Here is a 23,167-nt window from a genome sequence, read left to right as displayed (position 1 = left end):
AGTCAAGGCCTCCGAGAACGAGTGATGCTCAGCCCAGAAAAGCTTTTTCTTTTTAAGAATTTAATGCCTCTAAATTTCTAATTAGAGCATCTAATTTGCTGTAGATGCTGTCTGCTGGGTATGCACAGTACAAGCACTTCCCACCTGTCTCTGGTCACCAGGCTCAGAAAGGCCTAGAAGCCAGCAGGTATACTTAGAGGTCTGGCCTAAAGAGATCAGGGTTCAGAAATACCATGGCCACTCTTTAAGTTTATGACAGCTATATAAGCTTTTTTAGACTGGCTACTAAACACATCTGCCATATTGACTTGCATCAGCATATACAATATTGACCCAAGTAAATCTTGAGACTGTTAATCAGTTGAGGAATAGTTCTACTTCTTTGTAACCTAAATAACTAGAGGGTATAAACTGGCTAAATAGTAAGCTCTGGGACTGTGACAGCCAAGGAGAGCATTTAATGGTAAAACAGAGGGCATCTTGGAGCCCTCCAGTTGAAGAGAGGATCTTCTCAGGATGGATCCAATGATAAACACTGTTATTGCCATCAAAGCCCAGTCTGAGAGATTATGAGTAACATGCTCTGTGAGAGCCACAAGAAACCAGTGGCTACATTTACCTGAGAACATTAGTAAATTCAGAATTGCTTGAAGTTGGATTTAGAATGAACTTTAAATAACATCTGATAATCTAAAAAATACCTCCAATTAGTCACACAGACCCAGATCCAAGGATTTGTTCATCCAGTGCAGATCAGTGTGGAGCCAGGAATGGCTCATGAAAGCTCAAATGACCAAGGAAGCAACCTTCACAGCCATCAACAGTGATAACTCACCCCTCACATGTGGTCAGAGATTTTCACCAGGGTCTCAGGAATTAGACATTGATTTTGATCAAAAGAAACCTTTCAACTTCACCTTTTAAAGATACAGTTAATGTGGGGGCTGATGAGATGGCTCAGGGGGTAAGAGCACCCGACTGCTCTTCCAAAGGTCGTGAGTTCAAATCCCAGCAACCACATGGTGGCTCATAACCATTCATAACAAGATCTGACGCCCTCTTCTGGAGTGTCTGAAGACAGCTACAGTGTACTTACATATAATAAATAAATAAATCTTTAAAAAAAAGATACAGTTAATGTAAAGAACCTTGTTATTTATGGAACAGATAACATCAAATGGCTCCTGCTGGATTGCTATACTTACTATGGGAGTGCTTGTAGTGGCTAAAACAATAGAAAAATAAGCAAGGTTACTCAGAGAGATCTCATTATCTTTTACCATAGATTGTAATCTCTGTATCTCTGCTGATAGTTTGCTTCTTGGGGCTTGCAAGGAACAGTTATTACAATTTGTTAAGTAAACTGAAATACCATCTAAAAGCTATTTTATGCTGTTATTTTCTATTTTAAAAATTATTTTATACACATGAGCATTTTGCCTATACGTATGTCTGAGAACCACTCAAGTGTCTGGCACCCACAGGAGCTAGAAGACAGTATGGAATCCCCTGGGGCTGGCATTTCAGATGGTTGTGAAACACCATTTACATACTGGGAATAAAACTTGAGTCTTCTAGAACAGCCAGTGCCCTTAACCGCAGAGTCATCTCTCCAGCCTCATTCTTAGGTATTTTTTCTACTCTAAATATGAATTATGTCACTAATATGTCCTGAGCACCTTGTTATAGTATTTTTTATTATATATGTGTATAATGCATGTATTATATATATTTGCCTCTTCCCTTTTAATTATATGATGCACAGTATCCTTTTGTTCTGAATTTAGTTGCTTTAATCTCAAATTTTATTCAAAGGCTTTGGATGTACTGCTTAATAAGGTTCTTATTTCAATTTCAAATAGATTAAAAACTCATCCTTTAATATTTAAGAAGCCATTGTTGATTCATTTAGTCAAAACTGTTTTTTTTTAATTTATGTATATAAATGGTTTTTTTGTTGTTTTGTTTTGTTTTCGAGACAGGGTTTCTCTGTGTAGCCCTGGCTGTCCTGGAACTCACTCTGTAGACCAGGCTGGCCTCGAACTCAGAAATCCGCCTGCCTCTGCCTCCCGAGTGCTGGGATTAAAGGCGTGCGCCACCACGTCCGGCTCATATAAATGGTTTTGCCTGCATTTATGCCTTGGTATCATGTGCATGCAATACCCAGGGATGTCAACAGAGGTAGTTGGAGCCTCTGGAACTGGAGTTATACATAGTTGTGAGCCACAACTGTGGGTGCTGGGAACAGAACCCATGTCCTCAGGAAGAGCAGCAGAAGTTCTTCATGGGAGAACTGAGTCATTTCTCCAGTCTCACAAGTTTTTTGTTTTGTTTAGTTTGTTTGCTTGCTTGCTTGTTTAAATGTATGTGTTTGGTGTATGTTAGTGCATGTGCAGGTACATGTGTTTCTGTGTGGTGGTGAGTTGCAAATGTGTTAACATGCATGTAGAAACCAGCAAACAGCTTCGGTGTCATTTCTCAGGAGCTGTTCACTTGATTTTTGAGACAGGGTCTTGTACTGGCCCAGAACTGTCCAAGTAAACGAGCTGGTTCTCACGCTGCCAGGAGTGGCCTGTCTCCACATGCCCAGCACTGGCTGTAGGAAGCACATCTCAGAGCAAGCACTTAGCTGACTGAGCCATTTCATCAGCCCCCAGACTTTCTTCTTACTGATACTTCATAACCTCTACATGGTTCACCAATAAGCAGGAATCACAAAAGATTTGTTTTTAGAACACTGGCATTTTTCTTAACCAAAGACATAATACCTGTCTGTCTGTCTGTCTGTCTGTCTGTTCCCCCCCCCCGCCGTGTGTGTGTGTGTGTGTGTGTGTGTGTGTGTGTGTGTGTGTCTTCCTATTGATTTATCTGGTCATGTGTTAGGAACAGTGACTTGAGGTCTGTTTCTAGAATTTACAATCTAATCATCAGTTCTGAGAGTAGAAAAATCAAAGAAATATTCCAGCTGTCATTCAATACTTCAATGCCACCTAACAGATGAATCAAAAAGAAACACAAAAGCACAGAAAGCATTGTGACCCACGTTGAAGATTTTAAAGCAGGATTGGTTTTGTTTTCTCTCAACACCTCTTCTACCCTTGCCTGGACTTCAGGGGCCAAATTGAGACTGCTCCTAAAGAATCCTCCGCTAAACTCTTCCAGGAAATATCTCCTGGACATCTTGAATGCAATCTGATAGGAGACCTCCAAGTCACATGTACACACTGAAGCCACCCCAGATCCCCACCCTCACAACTGTCAGTCATTTAAGATCACTTGTCATTTGGCCATAGAAAATGGACAGCTCGTGTCAGTGTACTGTTTGCCACAAGAGCTTCTCACTTTGTGGGCCCTTGTCAGTCATTGTTTACCCTGTGGCTCATATTCCTATCGCATTAGGACCCACCTTGGATGTTATACCTATCTGGGGCCTAGCTATGGCTTCCTTTGACAAGCTTAGGCTGAAGGAGTTAGCTTTTAGATGGTATGGAAACTGCTTCTTCCCCCAGGCACTGTCTGAAGGGTATCCAACTCAATTCTAACTCTTGACCTTGTAAAGGACAGAATTTGAAGGACTGTAGCAGTAACCGACAGAGCTTAAGCCAAGCTCGGATGTTACCTTGATGTTAGCCACTGATCCCAGTGTTACTCGAGTTTTTAGGGCAAGTCTGGCCAGCTTTCATCCTCTCAGTATGTCAGTAATAGACAAAACAAAGAGAAAGGGAACTTATTCAGTGTGGCTACTCCGGAAAGGGGAACAAATAAAAGGGTCCAGTGACCTCACCCCAAGCCTATTGTGAAGTACTGAGAGGTTTAGGTTTAAATATAAGATAAGAACTATGCACAGTTAAGCAGTCCTGGAAAAGCACAATCCTGCCTGTTACTGGCCCACCACAGCCTTGACTATCAGTCCTGGAAGGGGCTCCAATATGTTGCCAGAACTCTGTGAACTCTCTTCCTAGGAGGCTAGTTCCTCCTCTTGCTGGCATGACTTCAATTTTTTCTTCCTCCAGCATGGGATTTTTTTTAATTGGATGTTTTTAATTCTTTGGGATCTGGTGTTTCAAAGGTCTGAGAGCTGAAGGGATGAACACAAGCAACTCTTTAGACCCCTAACACAGTGGTTACACCAGCAGCAGCCTGGCTGGTTGCTGGTGCACTCAGACAGGGAGAGAGGTTAACACTAAGGAAGGGAACTTGAAAAGCCTCTTCCCCAGTGCCCTCTCTGGTGTCAGTCAACTAAAGTCAAGGAAAAGCTGGTATCTCATACAAGTCAGATATCTAAGCCCACATTTTTACTTTCCAACATCTATCTCATCTTCATACCAAATAGCATGGAATAGGAAATTAAAACTCCTCCTTTTCTTACTTCTGAGACAGGGCCTCTTCCTCACCACATAGCTCTGGCTGGCCTTGGTAATGCCCAGTGTACATCAGGCTGGCCCTGAAGTCAGAGACATCCATCTGTTTCGTATTCATAGCAATCTTCCTGCCTTGAGCCCACAGAAATCCCCTGTCTTCCTAGGCTGGGATTAAAGACAAGCATCACCACACCAGCCTATAACTGCTTCTTAAATGAAATAAATCAAGGGAAAAACCATGACCCTGATTAAAATCATAGCTATGGATTCCGGAAAAATCCAGTAAGAATTCTCCATCCTTCAACTTTTACCCACCTGGAAAGGCTTCAGGAATGTTTCTTCCATTGCTAACCTGCCATACTCAGTGAAAAGCTGGAAGGAGATCCGAGAGAGAGAGAGGATGGGGAGGGAGAGGAGAGAGATGAGATTCGTTTACTTGTTGAGTTTCTTCTATTCATTCCTCAGCTGTAACAGCATGCTACAGCACTGAGATTATATAATAATCTCAGGAAAAAAAAACATTCATTATATAAAGCAGAGCTATAGTGATTACATATCTAAAAATTACAAACATAGTACACTGTAAGAAGAAACTCCCACTTTAAACCTGTCTCTCTTTCTTCTCCATGTGTGCTTCATGTGTGCAAGCAACAGTGAGCACTGAGTGCTGAACACTTGCTCCAAAGGTAGAACCCAGCCCTAAAACTCATGTGTTTAATAAAACAAATGTAGAAAGGAAGCACATGTGAAATGACTTCCCACATGTAGGACTTACCTTGGCTTAAAGGGCCATAACACATGTACACAATACATAATATATGTAGTCCAAGGACATTTAAAGGTACAACAACCTGGGTTACAAAATTTGGCATTTGGTTTTAAAAGTTGGAAATTAAATGAACTGTCTTCTTCTTCTTCTTCTTCTTCTTCTTCTTCTTCTTCTTCTTCTTCTTCTTCTTCTTCTTCTTCTTCTTCTTCTTCTTCTTCTTCTTCTTNTTCTTCTTCTTCTTCTTCTTCTTCTTCTTCTTCTTCTTCTTCTTCTTCTTCTTCTTCTTCTTCTTCTTCTTCTTCTTCTTCTTCTTCTTCTTCTTCTATTGCTTACAGTTAAGAACACGAAGCATGAGGAGATGGGTTTTATTTTGGGTTTTTTTTTTTTTTTTGGACAAATGCAAACTTTTGGGAGATGAGTGATGGGGCTCCAGGCTGGCTCAGTGTTCTCCCACATAGCATGGGCTGAGCTTCTCTCACACATTAGCTGATAAGCTAAGCCACCCAGCTTGTGGAGTTGAGGGACAATGCTGATACCCACCCCTTGCTCCTCTACAATAGCACCCCAGCTTCATTCTGCCATCCATACAGGGTAGTAAAAATCAAGAAGCAAAGGATAATTATTAGATACTTGGAGTAGTGAGCTCAAAGTCTGGGTATGTCTAAAAGGTCCAGAGATTGTACACTATTATCACACTTGTGTACTGACATAACCTGAATTTATAGTACTTCAGAGGAAGGTATTGTCATTTACAGGAAAAAATTTAAATGGTCAAAATATCCTGTCATAAATGATCAGTGTGAGGTACAGAATATGCAAGGGAGCAATGCTGGGAGGAACTCCACGTGGTGTGTCCAATGCCATGGGTTACTTTGCTCTACTGTCCTTGGTGTCTAGTAAGGTTTCACATTTCACGACATGGGCTTGATACATGTAATAGGTAAAATTTTATGTAAACCACATAGAAAGAGAGCTATTGGAAAAATAGAAGACTTGCTACCTACTCAAGAACAACTTGAGCGGACACAGAAGAGAATACTACACTGCATACATGAAAACATCTCTAGAGCACATCTACTCTTCTACTTGAGACTCCAACTTCTTGGTGAGTTGAAGAAGACAGGACCAGCCACGTGTTCTTAACCAGTTCTATCACTGAGTGGGCACAGGAGCCTCGCCAAGCCACGTATTTTCTCAGGCTCCCCCTCCTCATTTCTAAGTCATGAAGGTTAATTAGATCGGATCAAGTCAAGTTCCGAGCTGTCCTCACACCCTCTCTAACAGTTCTGAGCCACAAGGTCCACAAGGAAAACATCTGACTTACACAGACAATACCAACAAGTTATCGAATTCTTAACCTTAAGATTTGACATTGGAATTCAGAGACTCTTTACACTGAAGATTCTTTGTCCACTTTGATTTGCCATATACTTTTAAATATTCAACACTGGGAACAAACAGGTTTAGAAACAAAGGGATATGGAAACCGAATTAGAAAGGACAGAGCCATACATGACTGAACAAGACATCTGGCATCAGGATGACCCTTGTGTGGTCATGTGTCTGAAGTCCCCCACAATTCTGGTGCATGTCCCCAGGCCAGCGATACACAGAAAGGGCTCTCACCTGCAGATGCTGGAGATCGTCCTCCTGGACATTCTGCGACAAGTTGTAGACCTTGATGGTGGGACAGCAAGTCAGGGTGAGAGAAAAATCCATATTGTTATAAGAACTTCGTTGTGCTGTTTTTAGGAATGTCAGTTATTATACAACCAACTCTCTTATATACAGTTATGAGACCCAAGAAAGGAGGTTTCATCATAGTGCTCAAACCTGAAGTCTTCCTGCCTTAGTCCCTCAAAGAAGCAGGGTTTACAGAAGTGGGTCTTCCTGCCCAACTGGAAAATTGTTTGGAAAATGATAATCCCCTCCTCATAATGTATTGATTTGCTTATATCCACAGAAAGCCCCTGCACACAGTTAGGTTCCAAATGCCATGCTCCCAATTTTAGGTTCCTGCCTCTTTCTTCCACTACAGCACAGCATTAAGTTGACACCGTGTGTTTTCTTTTCATTTTTCTCGAGGCGATAACATTAGTAACTTTAAAGATAAATTCATGTTATGTATATGTTTACATATTGACACAAATAGTATCCATTTGTACTTATTTAAATAATGTAATTTCTCAGGTAATAATTTGAAATAGCTATTACTTGACAGACTTTCTATAAAAAGATTCAATGTTTTCAGGTCAAATATAAGTAGTAAATAATGAGTGGTAAAAGCAAAGTTAAACTGGTTTTAATTAGCTTGTACAAATGATCTTTTCTATTGATTTTAAAGAAAACAGATATGGAGTCTGTACTTTAAAGATTCATTGAAGAAGCAGGTTTTTGAATTGCAGTAATAACCTGTGTTTCATAGATAAGCTTTCTTATGGCAATCCTTTAAAAGTTATTTTTTACATTCACGTGTAAGAATTTTTCTTTGTGTGTACGTGTGCCACCCACTGTGCCAGGTGCTTGCAGCACTCAGAAGAGAGTTAGACCCACTGGAACTAACTAGAATTATGGATGGCTGTGAGCCACCGTGTGATACTGGGGGCTGAACCCAGGTCTTCTGCAAGTGCAGTAAGTGCTCCTAATCTCTGAGCCATCTCTCCAGCCCCAAGAGGTAGACTTATTTTGAAGCATCAACCATGGATTATGACTGTAACTTTTATATTAAATTCAATTATTTAAAAGTTCAGTCCACCCCTCCTCTTCCTTTGAACCGGTATGGGAGGTGCTGACCAGAGACACCCTGCTACCTGCTCAGTAACTCCAGGTTCCCATCTGCATATGATCACAGTCTGGACTTACCCTGCTTTGCCTTTCTCACCTTTAAAAGTTATTTTGCCTTTGAAAAAATTCTGCTTTGTTTCTTCACTGTCTTCTCTCCCTGCTCTCTTCAACAGGCAGACATATTTAACTGTAGTCCTTAACCTTGTTTCAAGTGTGTGCTAACTTTCAGAACAATTTACATAAAATCCCCTCCCCACCCAATAGTACTGTTAAAAAGAGAGAAAAAAAGAGCAAAAGAAGGGGGACAAGTTTTAAGTACACATGGTTTGCATATAAATGTAACTGTTACATCTAAACAAACTGTTTTTTAAAGCTATGAACATGTAAAGCTTTTACATTTAGAAATAACTTCACTGATAATGTAAAACAACGGTATATGTTTATAAATCCTGTTTCACTAAATAAATTATAATAGATTGTCCCCAATCTGCATGTAAGATTTTTAAGTTGGCTTATTTATTTTTGTTGGTATGTGTGGTATGTGAACATAGGGGAGTGTGCTGTGACCTGAGTGCGGAGGTCAGAGGGCAGCTCCGTGGGTCTGTTCTGTGTCCACCTTTGCGTGCATTTTGGAGATTGAGTCAGGTTAACATTTATACAGCAAGCACTTACACCTGCTGAGCTATAGCACTTTTCTTTTTTTGAGACAAGGTAACATGTAGACCAGGCTAGCCTCTCAGTCTCATTGTATAACCAAAGATGACTTTAAATTCTTGATCTTCCTGCTTCCATTTCCTCAGTACAGAATAACAGACATTCTCCACCACACCTGGTTTATATGGTGCTGGGGATTGAATCCAGGACCTTGTAAATGCAAGGCAAACACTCCACCAAGTGAGCTATAACCCTAGCTATAAAATTTATTATTTTAATTTATTCTAAACTTTAACAGAAAAAAGTAACAGTAATAAAGTCACTTTGGACTAAAGCAGCCAATGTAGAAACTGATAACTGGCTAGACTCCCACAGCCTATAGTGACAATGGCTATTCATATCTAGCCTCCCACAGCCTATAGTGACAATGGCTATTTATGTCTAGCCTCCCACAGCCTATAGTGACAATGGCTATTTATGTCTAGACTCCCATAGCCTATAGTGACAATGGCTATTCATATGGAGCTGACTGAGAACACACATGGTTTGCGATTCTGTCTCATTGACACATGTATGTACAAACACTATTCATGAATTCTAAAGGAACATCCACAGATAGATTTGTTTTATTTCATACCTGTATTGAGCTTATCATTGTGCTAAGGGCAAATACTGTGGCCGAATCTCTCAAAGTTGACTGACTGTCAAAGGTTCCCTGAGTATCCATCAGTAACACCGCAACCTACAGGAAAGTAGAGTATATTACATTGTACAGGACGTCCAGGGTACCAGGGTTATCATGACATTAATAACAAAAGAACTAAAAACATCTATTATCAATGAATACTTAAAAGGAACTTCTTGTATATGCTATGAATACCACATAGAATAAAAGGATATGAATTAGCTGCTGGGTACAGTCACTTTTAATTTTCCCTGATTATCTAAGATAAAAACCTAATATTGAGACAATGTAAAAATATCAGCTTGTTATCTGTTATTTTGTCTTTATTATGATTTTTGTCTCCGGGGATCACTAAAGAGTTAAACAGGGATCATTCAATAGGACAATACTCTGACCCTTATAGCATTATGTAAAATAGACAAGTCAATTTTCAAAAGACCATTTCAAAGTTACCATTGAAAATAAAAAATTAATTTTATTTAAAAAGTACATACCTTTTTACCATCAAGCTTATTGATGAGGAAAACTTCACTCCATATCTGGATTCCTGTGGTTTCTCGTTCAGATCCACCTCTCCATGAAAATCCAGTCAAAGGTTCATTGTAATCACCAACCCAGTCAACAGATTCCTATAAATTTAATAAAGTCTATGACTCAGAACTGGATATGCATGTATAGTTTATCCTCTTATCCTTTTAAAAAAAGATTTATTTATTATTATACATATATTATTATACATATATTTATTACTATACATATATCACACACATATTTATTATTAAACATATTATTATACACTGTAGCTGCCTTTAGATAAACCAGAAGAGGGCGTCAGATCTCGTTACAGATTGTTGTGAGCCACCATGTGGTTGCTGGGAATTGAACTCAGAACCTTCTGAAGAACAGTCAGTGCTCTTAACCACTGAGCCATCTCTCCAGCCCCCTCTCTTATCCTTTTAACACTTTTCTTTCTCTGACTCAAAAGGAAAAACGTATGCATATCTGTTACATTGGGATAATCACTTTATTCACTCAAAAGTAATTACAGAGGAGCAACTCTCTGATATGGTTAGGTTAGGTTCTGGCTAACATCATTACAATGTATACACATACACACGTGTAAAATATGTATTTTATATATATTTCCATTCTGAGATTGATATATATCAAGACTATAGAAAGTAGAAACAGGAAATAGAACAGCTCATTATTTCACTCATTTACATATGTGTGTGTGCCTGGGATGAGTATACACATATGTGTGCAGGTGCTAGAAGAGGGTGCTGGAGCCCCTCTAGCTAGAGTTACAGGAGCTTGTGGACTGCCTGACAAGGGTGATGGAACTGAACTCTGGTCCTCAGGAAGAGCAGTGAGCACTCTTAGATCTCTAAACTATCTCTCCAGAACCATTAACCTTTGATGGGGTAAGACTTCAAGGAAAAGGTGGTGCTAGAAGGCTATTTAGGGACTGTCCAGGTAAATACCTTGAAGACATTCAAAGAATAAGTCAAGTAAAGAAGGAAGGGAGGAGAAAGGAGGAAACGAGTAAGGAAGGGGGTGTTGCCTGAGGGCGTACACGAATGCTTTGGACAGGGAGTGGAGGAACAAAGGTGGGTAGAGAGAGCTTAGACTGAGGATTCTAAAGGCCAAGAACGGCACCTGGTATAGGTGTTTATCCCAGAGGGAATCACCATCAAAACTATGAGGAGAGACATTATTCTAGAGGTAGTAAAGAGCTAGCAAGGGAGATAACAGGAAGGACTGACAAGAAGGATACTATAAAAGTCAAAACATGCTTGTGGGCCTGAACCCATCCAAGACGTGGGGAAGGGCACCGGAGGAACAAATACAAGAGGGATTTGAGAATCCAAAAGAAAAAAACTAAACTGAAAATTATGTCAGAAATAGATGCCAGGTGAGACAAGAAATACAAAGAATCACTTAGATTTAGCAATTGGGTAATAGTAGCTATACTCACTTTGGTATTTGTTATAGAGGATAAATTATGATTTTTGGAAGACCTCTTTATAATAATCCTTGAATTAGAAACCTTGTATTAACTAAATTACCACCTCTGCCTGTGCACTGAGATTTTGTCTGGCTTGAACAAGCACGGTTTATGCAGCTGTGGGTTCACGAGAGCAACTGCCCTTATGTGCCCAGAAAACAGTTTCCTTGTAATCATCCTCAGCTCTGGCTCACACAACCTTCCCACCCCTCCTCCACAACGATGGCTGAGCCTTGGGAGGAGGGGGTGTATGTGTTATATCTGGTCTTATTGTATAAAGCAATTTTAGATCCTTATTAAAAACATAATAATGGGTTCTGCCACCTGAGCTATTCAGTCTTATGTCTTCATTTTCAGTATAAGATCCACTCCATGGAAGATGTACCCTTTGTTTAATGCAAAGAGCACATCTATTGTCCTTAGTCTACAATGTCCTTTCGATCCCCCCTCACCTTGATCTTGGACAGCTATCAATTGCCAACAGCTCCCCAGGGAGGGTGTCCACTTCCCCTCTCCATGTTGGGCTACTGTGAGCTTGCACAGGTCTCGTGTGTGCTGATACAGCCTCTGTGAGTTCATATGCGTAGCTGTGTGTCTAGAAGACACTGTTTCCTTGCAGTCATTCACTATATCTGGCTTTAAAACTCGTTCCAGTCTCTCTACAATGATCCGCAAGCCTTGGGAAGAAGGCGTGTGAGTCAGGTGTCCTTTAGAGTTGAGCATGACTCCAATCTTTTCACCAATCTTAATTCTGCCTCCTTATCCAAACCATAATATGCCTAAGTATAAAAGTCTATCTCCTTTGGTATTCTCCATAGTACCTAATACAATGCAAGGAGTCAACTGTTACTAACTGGCCAATGCAGATATTTAAATTAATCAAAACATGATACATAAAAAAAAAAACAGTTGGGAAGTATATTTCAATGGATACATTGTGATGGTTATGAATAAGAAAAACAACATTATTTTGACATTAACTGAGGACAATGAACTATATGATATTACAAAAGTTCTATCCTAGAAAAATAATTTTAAAAGATAAGAGATAAATCCACATATAGTGATTTTGGAAGATTAAAAATTTAGCATGTTTCATTCTTTCAGGCATGCATTCATTACATATTTAATGATTAATTATTGACTACTATGGTTCAAGCATAAAATAAAGTCAACAGTTTTCCTGATAAAAGAGAACATCACCTGCCACATTTAAAATCAAGTTTTGCACAGTCACCAAACCCAGACACTATTGTGGATGCCAACAAGTGCTCACTGACAGGAACCTGATATAGCTGTCTCCTGAGAGGCTCTGCCAGAGCCTGACAAATACAGAAGTGGATGCTCACAGCCATCCATTGGACTGAGCACAGGGTCCCTGATGAAGAAGCTAAAGAAAGGACCCAAGGAGCTGAAGGGGTCTACAGCCCCATAGGAGGAACATCAATATGAACTAACAAGTACCCCAGAGCTCCCAGGGGCTAAACCACCAATCAAAGAGACTCATGGCTCCAGCTGCATATGTAGCAGAGGATGGCCTAGTTGGTCATCAATGGGAGGAGAGGCCCTTGGTCCTGTGAACAATCTGTGCCCCAGTATAGGGGAATGCCAGGGCCAGGAATGGGAGTGGGTGGGTTGGTGAACAGGGGGAGGCGGAAAGGTTTCTGAAGGGGAAACTAGGAAAGGGGATAACATTTGAAATGTAAATAAAGAAAATATCTAATTAAAAAAAAATCAAGTTTCCCCATTCTAACATGAGTGATAGTAGTCTGTGCAGCAGCGGGACAAGAATAGGTCCACACCGTCAGTGGGGTCACCTTCTGCCTCTCACTCTTCACGCTCAGCTGGGTGCAGACAGAGAAAAAGAGGATCCAAGCAAGCACTCTTTATCACAGGCAACTTGATCTGAAGAGAATGTGCATTAATATTCCTTCTATGTTAAGTACAATAACACCTTTGGTATATGCTAGGAATCGGGGTTTAAAAGAGTTTTGCTTGCTTTCAAAGATTGAATTATTTTTGTGCTTCTGTTCTTTATTTGTTTGAACTAACACTGGATAAATGTTAGCCTCAAAGTTGTCTTAAAATACTTCATACATAAAAGATCAAACTGAAAATGGATAACCATGCTATAAACACACAGGTCAAAGCCCTTTTGCCATAGTCGTGTCATGTGGTTCAGACTGGCCTGGAACTTGCTATGCAGTCTAGGCTAATGATTTTTTTTTTTTTTTTTAGACAGGGTTTCGTCTTGGCTGTGCCAGAACTTGCTTTGTAGACCAGGCATCTACTCATGCAGATCCACCTGCCTCTCTCCTGAGTGCTGGGATGAAAGGTGTACGCCATTATTCCAGGCCAGGTAACTCTTAACTTGCAATTCTTCTGTCCCGATCTCAAGTGCTTCGGAATACAAAGTTCTTTAGGTGGTATAGCTCTTCTGCTTCAACACTCCACGTCTGTACTGGAATCTGCTGTGGGGCAATGCCAGACTGTTTCCTTTGCTGACCTCTAGCCTCGACCTAGCTTCCCATTGGCCCTTCTGCACTTGGTATAGTCAAGGTCCTTGGAGTCATGTTTCTGTACCACATGATTTTGTCAGACACTGTCAGCTGGCTCTGGGGATGGCACAAGGTGAGAACGGATTAGGACGTCTGGGAAGGAACTTTCTGGGGGGAATGGCAGTGCTCTGTTTTGAGTTCTAGGCTGTACAGGGATGCATATTTATAAAAATAAACAAGTGCACATTTCATATTTGTGTCTCTCTGTGTGTATTTTATTTTTTAAAAATGCTATGAGTAATGCCTAATTTATATTGAGAAAGTACACTGACGTTAGCAATTTAATTTGAGGTTTTGAGGTTTTTCAGTATCATGGAGTGATGAATGGCTAGGAAGAGCAAGCACACACACACACACACACACACACACACACACACACACACACACACACAGAGAGGGGGGGGGGAGGGAGAGAGAGAGAAGATAAACCCAGACTCTAGTGTCAGTGAAGAACACAGGCACTGGCACCCAAGCACTCACTGTCAAATCCCTTTGCCTCGAGCTCTAAGAATGTCATCATAAACATTGTGGGGAAACCATGAAAAAGAAAATTTTATGGTAAAAGCTTAACATTTTAAAACTGTAACAGCTCATCATTATATGATTATGCTAATCTTTTTAAAAAAGATTTATTTATTATATGTAAGTACACTGTAGCTGTCTTCAGACACTCCAGAAGAAGGCGCCAGATCTTGTTACGGATGGTTGTGAGCCACCATGTGGTTGCTGGGATTTGAACTCAGGATCTTTGGAAGAACAATCAGGTGTTCTTACCTGCTGAGCCATCTCACCAGCCCGATTATGCTAATCTTTAAAGCCAAAAGATAAGTTCTATCATCAGGTAAATGCTGCATAGTAGCATCCAGGAACAATCATGTGTGTGTTAGCTTCCAGAGAGCACTGTGGTTGGAATATACACCACAGCCTTTACACAGGTGCCCATGGTGACAGAAACAGAACACAATGTGAAGGGGCCCAGGAACAATGACTTTACGCACCCTTCCCTACCTGATTGTACATGTACCGCAACATGAAGTCCATCAGGAAGGACTTCCCTTTTCTAAAGGCTCCAGCAACAGACACAGCGACCACCTCCTTGTCTCTGACGGCCTCAGACAGAAGGATCCGGTTCAGTGCAGCCTCATCTAACTCAAAGGAATGGTCGTCCTTGACGATGAGGACTTGGACAGGTCCTGCCTTTCTCACTGGCTCCTCCTCTTCTGAGCTCCAGTCACTTGACTTCTCTGAAAACCCACCTGTTGAACAATATACCAGTTATTTCAGCTAATTATCTCAAAATGCTGAGATACATGACTTCACTGTCCTTGAGTAGTAGGTTTCCAGTACCAGGAACGGTTTTCCTCTTGTTGAGAGGGTCTTAGATCCAATTAGAGGCTTGGTTAGCACAAGTTATGTGTGCTAGCATAATCTCTAACAAAAATCTAAGCATTTAAATGTCCTTACACCCCGACAGATGGAGTCTTCACTTCTCCCTCATCAGGAAAATTCTCTTTGTGAAGACCACAACAGAAAACCACAACCAATCAAACTATAGTGTTATGGAGCCCATTCCCAATAGCCACATCTATCAGACACACCCACAGCTCAGGGAGCATAATGGAAAAGAGGACCGAAAGACAGTAAGAATCAGAGGACCATGGAGTGTGCTGGGAGATATTATGTAATATCTCATTACGTATTATTTACTCTTTATTCATAACCCCGCCTTTTCATGGTGCACAGAGAAACCTGTGGTCACATCCCTAGATCCCTAGATATTATATAATATCTCACAGCAAACTCCATGTAATATCTCCTAGTAATATCAAAAGCCACAACCATAAAGTCTCACCAACATCACCATCCAAACAGACATGCCAAAGTGGACAGAAAAAGTTCATGAGGTCTCAATCCTACACAAAGAACTCCAACCAACACACTAATTAGTTATCCAGTGTCAAATGGTCAGTCCTGATACATACAACATTATACCAATTGAACATGATATACTTAGGAATATATGTATATACATATATGAATATAACTAACAATTAATGAGAAAAGAGGCCATGAACTTGAAAGAGAGCATGTAGGGTATAAAGGAGGGCTTAGTGCTGCTGCCATGCAGGAGGAGCTGCAGTGGGCAAGTGAGCTTCCTGGACAAAGCCTACCATTCCTCATAGCTTCGATGGGTGTACTCTGGAGAGGCACAGCCCCAGGGGCTTTGTCCCAGAATTGCTTCTGCTATTGATGTGCCTTCTCATGTTTATCATTGCTGTGTATCTGGCCTGGTGTGACTGGCCATGGGGAAACCTTCACTGCCTAGACTGCCTAGTGTGGTTACTTCCTGGATGAAAGCCCACTCTTGGGCAAATTTTCCTGTAGATCAACATGAAGATCAACTTTCATGAGATAATATTGTTTAGATAAATTAATTCCTAATTTGATTTAAATAGTTTTAGGAAGTTAGAGTAGTGGATAGAAAGTTTAAGGAGATGATTTAAGTTGTTTTGCCTGAAACACATAATAAAGCTAGAACTAAAAGTAGAATGTGCCCCTCCTTGTAGAACAGTAAGTAAAGGCTGCATAGTTTAGAAGTAAGTGCAGTGAGCGTTCAGGCATGACACACACGTAATTGAACTTGGAAGAGAAAAAGACTTGGGACAAGTTAATGATCAAAGAAAACATTTCATTCTAGGTCCAGTCTGAGTTCCTGGATCTTGTGCTCTATGGACATGACCACAGGTTTCAGTGTACACCATGAAAAGGCAGAGTTATGAATAAAGAGTAAATAATCTATAATGAGTATAAGAACAGAGAGCAAATGTTTCGCCAGTTTAACTGAACAAGACTTCAAAAATAGGCGTAAGATAGATGGTGATCTGTTTCTTGGTAAATACATACTACAAACTGGCTTGCTTAAATTCTGTTAATCAATGACGAAAGAATTATTGCTTTGGGATTATGTTGAGCTTGTGGAGAGAACACTAGCTGGGAAATGTTTAGTTAGGGCTAAGTTTCAAAAGATCTCATAATCAATAATCCTTTCGTAATTCCCTTTTATGTAATGACTTTAATCTGTTTTTTGAAAAAATATGTTTTGGGGTGACTGTTTTTAGAGAATGTGTAACTTGTAGTTATGAGGTCATCTTTTTTTCACATAGAATACTCTGTCTTAGGTGGTTAAGAGAAAAAAAGTTGTTGGAGTCAACTTGTTGGAGTTTGCTTCATCCACCAAATATATGTATATGTGTGTGTGAATATGTGTGTGTGAATATGTGTGTGTGAATGTATGTGTGAATATGTATGTGTGTGAATGTGTGTGTGTTTGTGTGTGAATGTGTGATTCTCAACCCCCCTCCCCATTTTTCTCTTTTCCTTCTCTAGAGCCCCCCAAAACTTAAAGAGTTCAGAGAGTTACTCATTGGTCACAGGGAGTGTTGGCCTCAGTAAATCAAGCTTTATTCCCTCAGAAAAAGTTTGCTAAGTGATCAATGGTTGACTTCACATTCGGCCACAGTCTACCCTGTGGTGTTGAGGCTGGCTGGCAACAGCTTAGAGAAAGGAAAGGGGAAAATACTGAAATTATATTATAAGCTGAAAAATAAAAATGATAATACTGTACACATATAAGAAAGAAACAGAGAACCAAGTGCTGACAAGAATGTGAATCCAACAGAATGCTGCTATTTTCCTTGTAAGAAGGCCAGACTGTGCAGCACATGTACAGTTTCTTTCTCACAGTTGCATACCCAAAGACCCAGAAATACCACTTGTTGAAACTTATCCAAAGTAAATGAAAACCAAAAATTTATCCACAGATGTTTACAGTAGCTTTATTCATATTAGTTAAAATTTAAACAGTAAACAAATGATCCTCAGCTGGGGATTAAATAAACAATATTCATATTCATACAGTGGGATATTATTCATGGACGAAAGGGAATAAACGACTGATTCATGCAACGTGATTTAACCTTATTAATCTCACTTAAATGGCAATATGTTACATGGTCCCATTCAAATGAAAAGCCAACGTAGACTAAGTAGATTGGTGGTGGCTAGAAGTGGAGTAGATGAAATTGACTACAAAGAGAGACAAAGGTATATGGAGTAATATAAAGATTATATTCTGGTTACAGTCTCATAACATGACTTTACAAACTTGTCAAAGTCATAGGACAGTACACTGAAAGAATGAATTTTACTTTATATATTAAGCTTCAATTTCTGAGTAAGAAATGTCATTTACATGACATTATAATTGTGACGCATTTGGCAATAAACTTAAGTGCAAGTTTGTAATGGGTGAGAAAGTGTTCAGATCTGCAGTATTTGCAAAGTGCCATGAGATAAATGCTACTATCACAGCCTGTTGCATCTAACTGTGGAAATGGGAAGAGGAGCACACAGTAAGCCATCATGATGCCAATATACTACAGCAATCAATGACAATATACTACAGCAATCAATGCCAGTATACTACAGCAATCAATGACAATATACTACAGCAATCAATGACAGGTACTTCAGACCTCTAAGGAAAATACAAAGCAGCACTTTAATACAAATACAAATGTTCCCAGACTTAAAGATTCTATACTGTAAATGTGGCAACAATCCCTTTGATTTCTAGATTAGCTATAACAATAACCAAATTCTCAGCAATATTTCTTACACTAATTAACAAGTTCAGATGGAAACACAAAAAAACAAAGGCCAACAAAGAAATCCTGGAGAACAAAGTTGGAGGACTTATAGCACTAGCCATTGACATTTCGAATGCACAATAATTAAAATATAGTGATATCTAGGTGTGGTGGCATGTGTTTTTTTTAATCCTATCATCTAGAGAAGCAAGAAAGATTGTAAGATCCAGATGCAGCAAACCAGTATTTGCTAGACACGACAGGGTCCTTGCACACAGACTCACATCAGCTATATGACTACATGAACAAGACCTGCACAAGATCAAGTTAGTGAAGTCCCAGCAAGGATGGGGCTTATGCAGTCCCATTCCTAGCTGAGGAGCTATTGGCAACTGATAGGTGCTGGGAGAGGCAGTCGGTTTCTTTAGGGATGTGGGTTCTGAGAAGCTACTCCTGTTTCAATAGATGGTCCTTTACCCATGCACGTGGGAGGCACTAAAGGGTTCAAAAGCAGAGCACATGAAGCTGAGAGGGAAAAGGCATGAGGGCTGGATAAGGGGAGGGGATGGAGGGAAGGGAAGGGAAGGGAATGAGATTTGTCAAAATACACTATATAAGGCATGTGCCACCAAGCCCGGCTCTGTGTTGTCTCTTTAACACCCACCCTTGCCCTGCAGGTTTCTGTCAGGACACAAGAGCAGGCTCTCATTAGACATGGCCCCATATGGTCATGCACTTATCCACCTGAAGGAAGCGGGTCACAATACATCTTTCTTCAAAAAATTCAATCTCAGGTATTCTATCACAACACCAGAAAATTGAGAAGGAAATAAACATACTGTTTCAACTTTTTGCACACTGAGTTTTGTATTCTAAGCAGGAAAATTTTAATCTTATGTGAAATTTCTAAGTCACTGGAAGCTGGTACTCAGCTATTAAATTTTAATATGCAGAAAGGAAAAAAAATCTGAAAAACTTAGAGTAAGAACAAATAATCATTACTGTATAATAGAAATTCTTATCAGAAAGTTTTAATTATTTTCTTAATTGTAAAACTCAGTAGGAAGAAAGGAAAGAAGGAAGGAAGGAAGGAAGGAAGGAAGGAAGGAAGGAAGGAAGGAAGGAAGGAAGGAAAAACTATATTTTATCTATTCAGGAAATACTAAATCAAGATTGATAATTAACTTTGAGTACTCTGGGGATATTTTAGAGAAAATACACGATGCCTAGAAAACTATCTTGGCAACAAAAACATAAAGGACTATTACTTTTCTTTAAAGTATTGTGTCTAATGAGAGCCTGAGCTTGCTTGCTTGCTTGCTTGCTTGCTTGCTTGCTTGCTTGCTTGCTTATCTATCTATCTATCTATCTATCTATCTATCTATCTATCTATCTATCTATCTATCTATCTATCTATTCATGGTTTTTCGAGACTGGGTTTCTTTGTGTATCTATCTATCTATCTATCTACTCATGGTTTTTCGAGACTGGGTTTCTTTGTGTTGCCCTGGCTGTCCTGGAACTCATTCTGTAGACCAGGCGGGCCTTGAACTCAGAAATCCAAATCCGCCTGCCTCTCAAGCGCTGGGATTAAAGGCGTGCACCACCACTGCCCAGCCAGAGCCTGAGCTTCTACTGAAGGGCAGACCCTCTGTCTGAGTTAAGTGCTGAGAATGCACCCACAGTGACACCACACAGCAGACAGTGTTTACACAATGCTGGTTCATGAAGATGAGTCTCAGAGCAAGAGCAGAGCTTTGGGCTGTAGCAAGATAACGGTGTATCTTAAAGTGCCACCATGTAGACATTTAGGTATTCTGCGCTGCTGATACTGCAGAGGACCAGGGTTAAAAGCAGTAATGTAGTCATGCAACCTCAAAGCCTTGGGAAGAGTAAGGACATCACTTAGCCTTACTCTTTTTATTTATTTGGAAGCAAAATTGCATAAATCATCCAAAATATGCCAGTGACCATAAATACCTAAGCATTTGTTTGCTCTTAACTTCACACTGAGAGCACTGTATGCACATACCTCAGAAGAAAAAGTAAGAAACTCAAAGCAAAACGACACTCAAACTCCTGGTAGGAGTACAGGGGAACCTCTATTTCCCTAGCAAAGACACGTTAATTAAAAAGGAATTATTATAACCATTAAATTAATTAATTATGTATATATGTCTATGTGTGTGCACACTATACATATACTTGGTATTGGAATCAATAAAAATTAAAAATATGTGAATTTTTTGCCCAAAACAATTCCATTTCCTTGAATCTCTTCTAAGAAAATTATCAGGATGGTGCATATGTATTTATATAAAGCTTGATAGCAACATTATTTATATGGTGAGCAATCAGAAATAATCTAAAAACCTAGTCATAAGATACTGTAAATTGTGACACAGGTATTTTATGTGAAATATACACTCATTTGAAGTCACAGTATAAAAAAAAACTAATTATAAGAAAAACATTTATATATTTAAGCAAAAAAAAAAAAGCAGACAGAAAGTGAAATTCTAAGAAGGACAATCAAACATGTGTAGACTTAGAAATACTCAGGAGCTAGCTTTAGGAGGATTTTCTTCCTACAGAATTACCCAGCCCTCTGGTCACGTCTGGGTGAGGTACTCTGAGGAGAGTGGCTACTCTATCTGCAGTACTGTCTGCCCTGCTCTGCTCTCCCCACCACTGCCAGCTCTTCTCTGTGTGAAGAGACTGAAAACACAAACTGGAAGCTACAGCACTAGGTGACTTAGTTTTTCTTAACATTGTTCTAGTTTGAACCTTGTCAAAGAAAGGCACTGAGAATAGTGGGAAGACAGTGAAGCAAAGTCACCGTCACCATCCAGCAGACCCCGAGAAATGTGAGCAGACAGCAGCCACACAGAGGTTCCAGGATCACCCCAACTCCTAACCCTTCAGCCAGATGGCCAGGTACTCAGGACAGTACTCATGCTCAGATAAGTTCTCCAACAACAACCACTATTCAAGAGATCACCCGAAATATGGCAGGCAAGAGGATTCATTTTATAGGTAGCATTTGATAGGTTCACAAATGGAACCAGCAAACAAAATATTAAGCATTTATGTTAGTATCAGACAAAAAAAAAACTTGAGGCAAAAAATATTACTCTAGAGGCCTACTATACAAAAATAAAAGGCCAAATTCATCAAGAAAACATGATGCTGTCGTATTGGTAGATTCTTAATAGTTCAAAAGTATCTAAGTAAAGCTTAACAGAAAAGAAGGGAGACTTGACAAATGTACCAACCAATCTGATCATTTTAAAATGTCAATCTGCTTGTGGTATCTGACAGATTAAAAAGTCCAAGCCTTGGGCTGGAGAGATGGCTCAGCAGTTAAGAGCACTGACTGCTCGTCCTGAGTTCAAATCCCAGTAACCACATGGTGGCTCACAACCATCTGTAATGGGATCTGATGCACTCTTCTGGTGTGTCTGAAGACAGCTGCAGTGTATTCATATACATGAAATAAATAAATATATCTTTTTAAAAAGTCCAAACCTTGCTAGTAAATGGGAGAGAATGAACTATGCATTGAGAAAGTCTGAGCTAATAAGGGATATAGAAAATACATACTATGGACAGTTAGAAAGCATGGGCTGGGGAAAAAGCTCAGTTGCCTGCTTTGTAAAGTGAGGATATGAGTTAAATCTCTAGATCCATAAGAAAAAGCCAAGCGTGGTGATGCACATGTGTAACTTCAGTGCTGGCAAGATAGAAACAGGCAGATTCCTGGGGCTCGCTGCTCGGCCAGCCTAGGCTAGTTCCAGGCCAAATGACAGAACTGTTTAAAAAGCAAAACAAATGGTACTTGAAGAATGACATATGGCTTGTACATGCACGTGCTTATTCACATGCGCTCATGTACACACACACACACACAAATGTGCACGTGCATGCATATGCCCTCACAAAATTGATACTATTTTGGAATATAAAGTAGGCTTCAAAAATGTTCAAACTATTGAAGTTTAGAGAGATGGCTCAGCAGTTAGGAGCTCTAGCTTCTCTCCCAGAGGATCTGGGTTCAATTCCCAGCACTCACATGGCAGCTGACAGTCATCTATGACTCCAGGGCCAGAGGGTCTGACACCATCTTCTGGCTTCTGCAGATACTTCATTCATGTGATGCCCAGACATGTATTCAGGTAAACATTCATATACATAATTTTTTTAAAAATCTAGAAACAATTCAAATTATGGGTATTCTAGATCATGAATTGCTTTAAATTGTAGCTACTAGCCATATGTGACTATAAAACTTTAGACAACTGAATTTAAATACATTAAACATTTGGTTCCTCACTGTCACTTGGTCATATTTCCTATGTTCAACTGCCACACTTGGTCTGTGGCTACTCACATTGGACCACTGCAGGGCTAGAACATCTCTGTTACCACAGAAGGCAGTGCTGATGCACGATACACAATGACTAGAATAAAGCCCAAGATAACATTTAACAAACAATCATGTGAGAAAGTCTATTTCATAGTTAAGAGTAAAACAAGAAACTACTGAGGATAGTTAATTAACCCAATGACAATAAATTACATCAGCATAGCTTAGAATAAAATTTCCACTTAGAGAAAAATTTATAGCCATATATATATATATATATATATATATATGTGTGTGTGTGTGTGTGTGTGTGTGTGTGTGTGTGTGTGTGTG

General features: G+C 39.8%; 1 protein-coding gene across 3 annotated transcripts in view; it reads right to left on the bottom strand.

The window, feature by feature from the left end:
* Atl1 (atlastin GTPase 1) overlaps positions 1-23,167 on the bottom strand; it is a 73,868-nt gene that overhangs the window by 23,251 nt on the left and 27,450 nt on the right. For all 3 annotated transcript variants that reach the window (XM_021202110.2, XM_029540940.1, XM_029540939.1), the window contains 5 exons: positions 14,828-15,075; positions 9,748-9,882; positions 9,206-9,310; positions 6,757-6,807; positions 4,677-4,733 (listed from right to left, as the gene is read on the bottom strand). In XM_021202110.2, coding sequence (XP_021057769.1) covers positions 4,677-4,733; positions 6,757-6,807; positions 9,206-9,310; positions 9,748-9,882; positions 14,828-15,075 — 596 coding nt within the window. The remainder of the gene's footprint in view (positions 1-4,676; positions 4,734-6,756; positions 6,808-9,205; positions 9,311-9,747; positions 9,883-14,827; positions 15,076-23,167) is intronic.

This window comes from Mus pahari, chromosome 7, assembly GCF_900095145.1.
Source record: "Mus pahari chromosome 7, PAHARI_EIJ_v1.1, whole genome shotgun sequence".
Classification (NCBI taxonomy): domain Eukaryota; kingdom Metazoa; phylum Chordata; class Mammalia; order Rodentia; family Muridae; genus Mus; species Mus pahari.
Note: the sequence above shows the minus strand (reverse complement) of the source record. Positions and strands in the feature narration are given on the sequence as shown.